Source organism: Lepisosteus platostomus, chromosome 23, assembly GCF_059453375.1.
Source record: "Lepisosteus platostomus isolate fLepPlt1 chromosome 23, fLepPlt1.hap1, whole genome shotgun sequence".
In the NCBI taxonomy this organism is placed as follows: domain Eukaryota; kingdom Metazoa; phylum Chordata; class Actinopteri; order Semionotiformes; family Lepisosteidae; genus Lepisosteus; species Lepisosteus platostomus.
The window spans coordinates 13,034,040-13,045,370 of record NC_142633.1 but is presented as its reverse complement, the minus strand read 5'-3'; the positions used below and the strand labels follow the sequence as shown (position 1 = coordinate 13,045,370).

Here is an 11,331-nt window from a genome sequence, read left to right as displayed (position 1 = left end):
GTGCATTCCTCATGACGTTTACGGTGTTATAGCCCCTATGTATCTACGAGTAGACATGTAAAGAAATTGACCTACCACATCATGAATACAATACAGTATGAAGTAATTTAACTTTAATTTGGAGGACCTATATGTTGGTATAATTTAGTAAAAACTATTTTTTGCGTAGTTGGGCGTAATGATTGTCAGGAAGAAGCAATCTTAGGCGTCGGTGTGGTCTTCAATACATGAACAGCTTGCTTTTCGTAATTTGTAGAATTATTCCCAATTTTTTTTTTCCCACCAAGAATAAACAGGTTTCTGATAATTGTTAGATGGACAGTAAGTAGTCAGAAATACATTCTAAACAGATACAAGGATTACCGGCCTGTGGTACAAGAAATACACTGCTGGCAATTGTCCACGGTAGAAAAGAAGTGATTTTCAATTTCTTGATTGTAAGTCTATTTGCGTTGGTTTTATCAGCGGTAAAAAAGCAACAACTGATCTGTCCGAAAAGGACATATCACAAATACTTCTCAACCACTTAATCTTATGAATACCATATTAAAAAAAAAACATACATCGTGTGGTATGTAGTATTATACTAGTATTATACAGTCCTGGGCAGCCTTGAATCGCTAACGTTCGTGAATGTACTGTACCTGGGACTCGTGTTACCTGAGCTACCGTCACCCAGAGCAACTCACAACTCGTATGGCGCCACCTACTGGATATCCGCAGAATCAATATTAATTTAATTTGTCTGAGCATTAATTAACACTAAACAGATTTCCCTTTTAAAAGGAAAGCAGGATTTCTAAAAAAAATACTTTCAAAGAAATGTATTCGGACTGTCAGCGTTTGTGATGTTGGTGCACCTTACTACAAATAATCAGAGAACTAATTGTTTAAGTTTGACCTCTGTAACAAACATTTTCTCACCAAACATGAAACTAAGGGACTGACTGCCGTTATTGTAATTTCTGAATTAGTGTGTAAGGGTAAAGGGTCTGGCAGACTTTCAAAATATAAACGTGGTCTAAAAACGATGTTACGTTGTTGTGAAAATACGTATTTAATAATATTGTTCTTTTAAAAAGGTCTTCAAAAAAGTAATGTCCTTTTGCTTGATGATATCCCCTCTACTGAATAGGCGCTATTTCTGTCATTTACCTAGTGGTAATTAATATTGACAATGTTTTTTTCCAAAGAAGTTATTTCAACGAAATCCATAATATGTATTTCTTTTGTGGCACGTACAGGGCGGTGAACATATTTTCTCTGAGATCGACTGATCGTCCCTGTCGTATTTCCAGAAAGAGGTCTCGCGGAAGCAGTGACGTGTTCACATTCTGGGGGGCTGCACGAGAGCAAGCTCAAGCGGAAAGTGACACAGCGGCAGTAGCAGGTAAGGGACTCGCTGAACACTCGGACACCAAGTCATATATTTGCTAATGAATGGGCAATATTGGACATCTGTATTTGGAAATGTGCAGTGCTTCAGCACTGACGATTTAAAGAAACATTGCGTGGAAATTCACCCTCTTGGATCACAGATCGGTACGATACTATGCTTCTTAGTCTATCATAGGGTTGTGCTTAGCCGGAAGTGAGTTGTTCAGTTCGCGCAGTGCCCTCTGGTCGTTGTAGTTTTCGATTCATGTTGTCGGTGGTGTTTTGGCCTGGCCTTATGAAGCAGTGGACTACAACGTCCACGGTGCATCGAATAAAGATTGACAGTGAGCGCTATTCCGATGCACGATGGGAAAAGTAGTGAAGAGGTTAATCGTCGGCTGCTTCGGTGGATGGAAGCGGTTTGAAAACGAAACTACAAATTCCAGACGGAGTTGTGTTTTTGTCGGATCGAGGTAGAAAGACCCGTCATAAGGAATTGAGTTTTTCATTTTTAGATTTTTAATTTCACACAGCACTGCTTTTACCCAGTTATAACTGTATGTTTTGTCCAGATTGATGACTGACGTGTAATCCTTTATCTACCCTACGGAAGAATTCCATTGACGTACTCGTACTGTAGTGGAGCTCAGTGACAGTACGTTTTAAACACACCGGGAACTGCCGTGTTACGGTATTAATGCCTTAATTGTAGCTTCTTTTTGAAACTCCAAAATGTCCCTGCGCTGAAAATGGTGGGAAAAAAGTATAGTAGGATGTATTTGAGAACTTAGAAATTCAAATATAAGGCAGTGTTTACCGGTCACGGGTGGTTAGAATGCGTGTTCTTTGGGGGCAGTGGAAATGTAAATGTGACCTACCAGGATGCAGCGCTGAACACCTTGTGTTGTTACTATATTCACTTTAATAAGAGATTATGATGTTAGTCTGAGCTGCAGTTCGTGTGTCAGTGGCAAATCGAATGTGAAACTCACGCCCCTTCTTTGCTTAGCATACAGAGAAAAATACCTTTATTATAACCACCCAGAGGGCGTTGTTTTAAAACACACCTTGGAATAGAACAAAATAAAGGTTTAAATGGATGTATTTGTTGTCACCGTTAAGGCGTGTATTTATGATATCTGTGAACTAGTACAGTGAGGAAGTTGGAAATTGGGAAGATCTTTTTTTAATATATAAATTATATACATATATGTCTATAGTTCTTCTGTAGTGCAGCTCACATCGTCATTCCTTCTGAGTATGTAATTGTCAAAACATAAAACCGGGTTCGGAATAACAATTGCGCAGTTGGATCTAGAACAACTCTGTTGTATTTAGCCACAAATAACGAAAAGCCAATACTGCTTTTGCAAATGAAGCTGAACTAACTTTTTTCCCCCATTGAAGTGAAAGCTTTTGTAAGTGCGAGGCTTCGTAAAGCGAATGCATGTGACGTGACGTGGTAAATCTTGTTTCAGAAGTAGTAGTTCTCATCCTGTAGATGTTGTGTGGAGTTCGCTTGTTTTCCAATGAGAGCAGCAGCTTCCTGACTACACGCTCTTTATGTTGCTTTTCTGCTTACAAAGGCAGAATGTCAGAAGGCGACAGTGCTGGAGAATCTATCCATGGGAAACCTTCTGTGATTGGAAGCTTTTTCACACGGCTTGGACAGGTAGGCTTGTGCTGGGAACGTTTGCAGTGAAGATAAGGTCTCTTATTCTGTGATCTCTGTCCTGTCTGCTGTCCAGTACTCAAGCCCTTTGATGGGACATAGTTGATTTAAGTGTGTGGTGGTTGGGTACCTGTATCGTAACAAATAAAAACATTGTGATGAAATAATAAATAACTAAGTGATAAAAAACGCTTTCCAGATAATACCATCAGAATAATTTCTACAGGGGCTAGTGGGGTAGATCTTAGTGGTACCAATGGTGATGATCTTCTTGATGACTTAAAGGAGCATTTCATTTCACCTGTCGGAAGTGTCATGAAATCCAAGGGCTGAAGCTTGGAGCGATGGCCCTTGGACTTTGGAAATGCAAGGCTGAATGCACAGCTGGCAGCCAGCAGTGTTTTCTTGAAGTGAAAATGCCAGTGAGGCAGCTGGAAACATGCTCACATTCACCTGCTGATATGGTGGGAGGATCCGTTTTAAAAGGCATAGGGGAAACAGGAAGGTTTGCCAGTATATACAGACTTTTATATTTTTGGTAAAAAGAAGTTTCCAAACTGATTATCAAGCTTTTCCCGCTCTGGCTAGAACTGAGGAAGGAGAATTTTGACTTTATTTTTGCCGTCACAATCTTTCTTGCAGTAGAGTGTCTTCAGAAGCATTGGGGCCAGACAAGCTATAAGATCCTCTGCCAGACTCCTTTAAAATATGTTTGCATTCATTTCATCACCTTTAATATGCTTTTGAATCTAAAGGAAGTTAACTGGCTATAGATTGGTTTGCGTCCACTTTGTAACAGCCTGGATTTTTTTTTAAATTAAAGTTAAACTTGGGTCTGGTGAGACCTTTCTCCTTTTTTGCTTTGGGAGGTGTTCTTTCACATAATTGAAATGACAAAAAAAATGTAATTTTATTTACTCGGAGCATCAAACATAACTCAAAATTTCCAAACAAAGGCAAATAATTTAAAAGCCACTCTTAAACCTGCATATTCTCTTTGTCTGAAATCTCTGCTTGTGATCAGATGATTTTGAGGAAGTGCTTGTTGTGTGCTTGATAATTCTCACATGCTGATGTGAAACTTCATTGACTGGATACCCATTTCAAGTAAGGATTCAACTGTTAGAATTTTACTTTCAGAAATTCAGAATGAGTTACTGTGCTTGCTTACATGATTAAGCAACCTACAAGTGAGTACCTACTTCATTCTTCAGTCTTTACTGATACTTAATGTTTCTTGACACAAAATATTCTATAAGAAATATTTTATATATTCCCCTAAAAAAGGACTTTTCCAATTTCTTTTATATAATCACATCAGCATCACTTCAGTGATTGCTTATCCAGGTCAGTGTCACGCTGGTCCGGAGCCTATCCAGGGCAACATTGGGTGCAAAGCAGGATACTCCATGAGTGGGATGCTTGTCTATTGCAAGGTACACACAGACACTAACACACTCTCACACTCACACCAGGGCCAGTTTTCCCAGAAGCCAGATAACCCACCAGTGTGTCTCTGGACTGTGGGAGGAAACCGGAACACTCAGAGGAAACCTGCATGAGCACAGGGAAATTTCCATGTCCATGCAGATAGCACCCCAGGGCCCCAGAGCTGCAGGACAGCATCGCTAACCACTGTGCCACCTGCATCATATAGAATTTGTTAGGAAAAACTTGATGAAAATGGAGGAAATACTTTGGTTGTATTAGATTACTTACAGTAGTATATAGTCATGGTTATAAAAGCGATCAATATCTGTGTGCTAACTGTCAGTGCTTCTTTTTTTAGATTTATCAGTCCTGGTTAGATAAGTCTACACCATTTGCAGCAGTACGATGGATTGTCACTCTAATTCTAACCATCATCTATATGATTAGAGTGTATATATTACAGGTAAGATAACTGATTGTACTGTTTTCTTTTTCCTCTGCGTGTAGTGTAAAGGCATCTACGCGTTAGACTTACAGTGGTGTAGCTGTTTTGCCATTGTCAAAATAAAAGTGTTTTTGGTACAAACACGTGAGTTTCATCGGAATTGGACATCTAAATATTTTTCAGTCATGTGTCATTTTATTTCGGTTTATCTGGACTTAGATGAACATTTTGGAAATAATTTTATTTTGTATAAAGATACATTTTATAAACTAAAGTAATAAAAATAAAGCATGCACATTTTGAATTAGCTGTTAATGTCTCTGCTTTCAATTTAAAGCTAAAGCCCTTAACATATAAGAGGTGACACATTTTTTTTACCACTGATGCGTAGCACCCTGGTGAACAGGGTGAGTGATACATGGCAGGGAAGTTTAATACAGGTAAAAATTTAATTTAAAATTGTTATAAACCTTGCAAAGTGATTTTTAATAACCAAGTAGGTGAGACAGTTTTAATGGATCTTATCTTACTGTCCAGTATCCTCTGTGACCATACTGGTCTATTTGATGGAAATTCAGGTGCAGAGAGAAATAGCAACCTGGTTTACTTTGGGGTCACTTATCCCAGTGCTGACCAGCATCCTGCCTTGGCTTCTGAGATCTTAAAAAGGGCTACAAAGTGGCACTGCTGCTGTTAAATAATGTTTATCCATAAATAACAAAATGCATATACATAGAGTATGTTTATGTTCCTTTTTTATATATATAAATGTAGCTTAGGTTTATAGTTGTTGAAATGCTTCAGTTGCTATTGAGACACAGGATTAAGCTTTGGCTTCTGATTTTTGCAGGGATGGTACATTGTTACGTACGCTCTGGGAATTTACCATCTGAACCTCTTCATTGCATTTCTGTCACCAAAAGTGGATCCATCATTAATGGATGATGCAGGTAAATTAGGTAGATTTGGCATAATGTAAGAGAGGATTACAGTGCACTACTTTTCAAATACAGCCAATGTTTAGAATAGATTGTGGTCTGAACCAGCACCTATCCTGCAAAAAGGAAAAAAAAAAGCTTTGTCTGACTGTACAAAACAAATATGAAAAATGGGCTTAATTAGCACTTTGGTGTTTAATTCAATTTCTGGAAATAATGTTCAGAACGTTAATTATGGAGTTCCTTAGAAGCTAGATGCAAAAAATGAAAAAAAATATGCTTAGTTTGGGATAGTGAGAAACTAAAAGCACTCACTGGTTTATGGAACCAAGTGCCACGCAGGAGATCTGTTGGGCACTGTTTGGAATGTGAATGGAATTATTTAGCATATTATTTGTAATATGCAGAATATAGAAAAAATGATACAATGTTTAGCTGTTCCATGCAAAATTTTCTTTCACACAATTAAGAAAATGGGTCATAATTGTATATTAATTCTGTTAGTGTTAATATTCCTTTATTAAAAGCAAAATAATTGTCTTTTTTTGTGTAGTGCCTGGAATATACAAATGCAGGAGATACTGAATTGGAGTAATTGACATTTACTGCAGGAAAAACAAGCCAAAACATCCTTCTGTGTTAGTTTTATCAAGCAAAAATACAGTAGGAATTCAGGCCGCCATCTTTATACATAAATTGAGCAATCTGCCCAAGCTAACTAGAAATGGATAGGTGAAATAAGCATAAGTATTTACTGCCTTTGGAAGTGAGTCATTGAAGCCTGTTTAGTCAGTGAAGCTAAGAGAATATGCAAGTTTCTTAAGAGAGTATCACATCAGTCTCACTTTTTCCATTATGATCTGTAATTATAGAGTAGGTCTTTTGTTCATGAAGGTGCAATACTGAGGAGAAGTCTAGAATGTTTTCAGGCTTTTGAAGAAGTAGAAATTGAATTTATTGTTAGCTCAGTTTGTTGTATGTTAAGCCTTTCACTCTCAGTGCATTTCTTTTTTGTCTAGATGATGGCCCTTCGTTACCTACAAAGCAGAATGAGGAATTCCGGCCTTTCATTAGAAGGCTACCAGAGTTCAAATTTTGGTAAGAACTACTTAATAACCTTTCTGTGCTCTCTGCACTGCGCTGAGCTATCCATTTCTTTTTCAATTTCGATACTGAGGGAGTTCCCTCTGATTAACCAAAATATTAAAAAAATAGACGAACTGAACTGGTTTCCTTTTATTACATATTATAGTATTATTAGGCGTGCTTTTCTGTCAGTTAGCTTGATCACTGGTATTTCTGTCTTCTCCCAGTGTTATGTTAGAGGTATTTTATTAATAAAAAGAATTACCAGTTAATCAAGACATCATTTTAATTTTAACCAAAGAAAACAGTATTTGTATTAGGAAACATTAAATTGTGGAAGAATTTCCCCCTTTTTCCATTAATTACTATTATGATCTTTGTGTTAAAATTTCCAAGCCTTGTATTACAGATCCGGTTATTGGACACTTGAAAACCCTTTAGTGTTGAATCAGAGCTAGAGTGTAATGCACGCATCAGTAACAAATGTGCAACCAATTTGAAATGAAATGTTAGTTAAAACACACACCTAAACTGAGGCACAAGAGTGTGAGCAGTTCCCAACAGCTCCCACAAGTTTGTCTTGAACTGTGAAGAACAATCTCCTCCAAACCATACTGCTCAAGTGTTTTAAAACTCAAGTTAAATCTCTAATTGCTGGGAGAGCCAACACACAAATCCTCATGTCTCTCCGTCAACTTCCTTGCACTGCAAGTTAGCATCGTCCTGCATAGATTTGCATAAATTGTAACAGCCAAGTGCTGGGAACATCAGTGCAATGTCAAAGTACAATCGCTTTTAATGTTGCATAATGTGGTATAAACCTCAGCAGAAAGATAGATGAGAATAAGGAAATTTCTCGAAGGGGAAAAAAAATATATTTTAGTGCAACATCAAAGACGATGTTATTCCAGTTCTGGAAAGGGAGCTTTGATTAAAAAGGAAAGTTACATGAAAGGATGAAGACATTAAAGTGCACCACATCCATTCCAAAATCAGGAAATATGTATGAACATGATGAAGGTTTTATGCTTCCAATAGTTGGTTAATTATCTTTTTTATATAATAGCACATTAATTGGACATCTAATTTTTATTAAGAATGTATTGTCAATAAGGTACTTTAGGCACAGATTTACCTCCACAAATTTTGGATAATGAGTATAGATATTTTATTGGAAGAATCTTCCCCAATGCAAAAATAAAACTCGGGTCTAGTAAAGCAAACTGTTTGGAAACTGGTGTATTTGACAGACCCCTGAATTTTTGTACTTTTGGGGGAATTTTGTTTACCTTTATTCCCTCATATTCAGTCATTGAGTGGTGAAAAAGGTTAAGTTTTTTTCTACCATTCATTGTTACATGTTTAGAGCACCAGCAAAGCTAAAGTTTTAATTTGCAGGCACTCTGTGAAACCAGTGTATTTACAAATGTGTTTGTTAGTGTATGTGTAATATAGTACTTTAAATCTAATTTATAGATGGAAGAGTCAGTATTTGTCTGTCGAAATGTGCATTAAGTATTAATGGCACTTTTTTAATGTTCCTCTTACTTCAGGCATTCAGCAACTAAAGGCGTTGTCATTGCAATGATTTGCACATTCTTTGAAGCCTTCAATGTGCCAGTATTCTGGCCCATACTGGTCATGTACTTCATCATGCTCTTCTGTATTACCATGAAGAGGCAGATAAAGGTATGGTCTTTTATGTTTGTAGTCAATCAGACTGTAAAAGATTTTAACAGCTACTATACGTAAATGAATAACTTTGTTTTTATGTAACTGACTCCCTTTTTCATTAGTAGTGTTGAGTATGAAATTTTAGAAAGCGTCAAGCTGTTTCCAGAGCTTTATGATGATGACTCGCCATTTAAAAAAATATTGTCTTATTTTCCCTTTGTTTTTCCTTCACAGCACATGGTCAAGTACAGATATCTACCATTTACACATGGGAAGAGGACATACAGAGGCAAGGAAGACACAGGGAAAACTTTTGCTAGTTAGAAAAATATTCTCCACCTGGAAAAAAAAAACCTTGAGTTTTGGGGAGGGTTGGGGAGGGGAGAGGGAGTGTGGGAGGGTTTACTAACAGAAAAAGAGTTTTGATCCATTGTGATGGTGTTAGGTAGTCAGGACGATCAACTCCATACGATTGTGCTGAATAGTTCTTGCTTACGAGTTTAAGTAGACCTTGCCGAAGCTTGTTTTCCACTGGTTTCATTGCCCTGTAACCCCTTGGGTTGCGCAATAGTGCTTTGAGTGAATTGTGGAATTAACTTTACAGTGGAAATTGGATTAAGTGATCATTAAGAACCCCACTCCTGCTCTGCTCAGCACTATGCCACTGACGATGGTAATCTTCCAGCTACCTTCAGGGATCTTGCATATAAACGAAAGTTTAAATAAGATGGCATGGTATCCATTGCCATGTTGCATACAGTAGTGTCACATTTGACTGTCCACTGAATTGGAAGTTACTCAAGAATATCATTCCTTTAGTTATAACATTTTATTAAGAATTATAATAATTACTGATGGTTGCCAGTTTGGGCTTCTTGTTTTATACTGTTACCCATCAGAAAATGTCCTCAAAGACCTGGAGAACTAATCACAAGCTCATGCCCCCATTGCTTGTGCTGTCAGACAGCTGATTTTAGTAGAGGCAGAATGGAAAGGACAGAGCTGAAGTGCCCACTGGAAGACAAACGCAGATCACCTTACAGTACCAAGGTTCCCGGGCACCCATATGAGTTGTTTTTGTTCAGTCAAGTCCTGAACCACAGTGCTGTACCTACCTCCACAAATCACTGTGGTGCTTGGCCAGCTTTCCCCATCTGTGTTTGGCGAGTGGCAAAGCCTTGATTTGAACCTGTGACCTCCAGGCTGTAGGATTTAACCTGCATTCCAGAGAGAGGCTTCTGATGAAAGGCCAGGTCAAATGAATGTCACTGGTAGGAATCCTCAAATAACCATTAACACTGATTGTGACCTTGCAAAACTTGCCGTTTCTGCTGACCAGACCCTATTTGAACATCAAAACTATTTTGACTGCATAGCCTGTAATCTCCATTCAAAAGTAGTTATGTGCAGAATTTGACCTGCTCTAGAAATTCTAGCCTAAAGGTTCATTAACATATTTGATGTTAGCAAAAAATATTTTTAATATCATTTAAAAGTGTTATTGAAAAAGAGTAGCAATAAGACTAAATGTATGCTACGACTTGTCCAGTGGACCGTTCTACTGAATTACAGCACAGTGCATACAGAAAAGTCTACCTTGTACATTAGTTTCTTTAGGAGTTTGTAATGCTGTTATAGAACTATATCATTCCATTTTTCTCTCTTTTTCTTTTCAGAACAACAATAAGAAAAATTGGGTCTTGCAAATTCATGGAGAGGGGGTTAATGTTTTTGCATTTTGCTAGCGTGCCTGAAGTATTTTGTGATAAATGTGACATCATGGGGTTGTTTTGGAAAACCTGGGAGAAAAAGTGTCTGGATCGCCACTGTAGTGAAGGATCAAAACTATCTTTTTCCTCTAAAAGTGCATCATGTTTTTGGAGGGTTGTGTTGAGGGTTTATATATTTTAAAGGTTAAATAGTTTGAGATTATTTTGAACACACTTTTCTTTAAAAAATATGCTGTTTTCCAAGTGTTTAATTTATCATTGTCATTTAAACATTCTAGAAATGAAAATAATAGAAATTGGACTTCAGCTTTATAAATCCGTTTCTAAAAGGAAATTGCATGTATTATTGGTTTTTCATGTTCTGCAAGATTAAAAAAGACAACCTGATTTTAATAACTTTATTAAGTGTAATTTTTTTCACTCCAAATGCTATTAAAGAGACAGTGTCCCTTTTCCTTGTGGTCTTTAGAAGCCTTATTTACCAATCTTTTTATTGAAATGAAATTTTCCTTAATTTGCACATCATATTGTTGCTTTTCTAATCTAAATGAGGAGTTCAATCAGATGGCAATAGCAGCCTTAAAACAGCTGTGTATCTGTAGTGTAGTAAAACAATTTACTGTAGGTACGACAGGTGAAAAATAGACTGTATGTTTTTCTCTGTATGAAGTTTTTGTTTTTAATATACAAGAGGAAACTTTATGGATTGATTATGATCTATGAGTGTTTAGACTCTAAGGTTTTTATGTAGCTTCCTGTAAGTATATTTTAAGAACAAGAGCTACTTCATATGTTACAACTGCATTCATTTACTGTATCTGTTTTATTATATTTTTCTAAGGCTGCTTGGAGAGTAAAACTTACCTTAGGGTTTTTTTATTTCTCAGATTGTATAGAAAGACATTTCATGACAAATAGATGGGGCTCTTCTGTTAAATGATAGAAGGATAGTTCATATGTTTCTGTAAATGTATTGTA

General features: G+C 37.0%; 1 protein-coding gene across 4 annotated transcripts; it reads left to right on the top strand.

Moving 5' to 3' along the window:
* The first annotated feature begins 1,248 nt into the window (after positions 1-1,248).
* On the top strand, positions 1,249-10,749 carry rer1 (retention in endoplasmic reticulum sorting receptor 1). 4 transcript variants are annotated; one of them, XM_088616830.1, is made up of 8 exons: positions 1,402-1,542; positions 2,964-3,049; positions 4,839-4,943; positions 5,776-5,875; positions 6,883-6,961; positions 8,503-8,638; positions 8,858-8,912; positions 10,300-10,749. In XM_088616830.1, the coding sequence occupies exons 1-8, from the start codon at positions 1,437-1,439 to the stop codon at positions 10,308-10,310; spliced, it is 678 nt and encodes a 225-aa protein (XP_088472956.1). In that variant the 5' UTR covers positions 1,402-1,436; the 3' UTR covers positions 10,311-10,749. The 4 variants fall into 4 exon arrangements, with proteins under 4 accessions (XP_088472957.1, XP_088472955.1, XP_088472956.1 ...); XM_088616831.1 differs by lacking the exon at positions 1,402-1,542 and adding an exon at positions 1,249-1,390 and having other exon boundaries at positions 8,858-10,749; XM_088616829.1 differs by having other exon boundaries at positions 1,399-1,542; positions 8,858-10,749.
* The last annotated feature ends 582 nt before the right edge of the window (positions 10,750-11,331 follow it).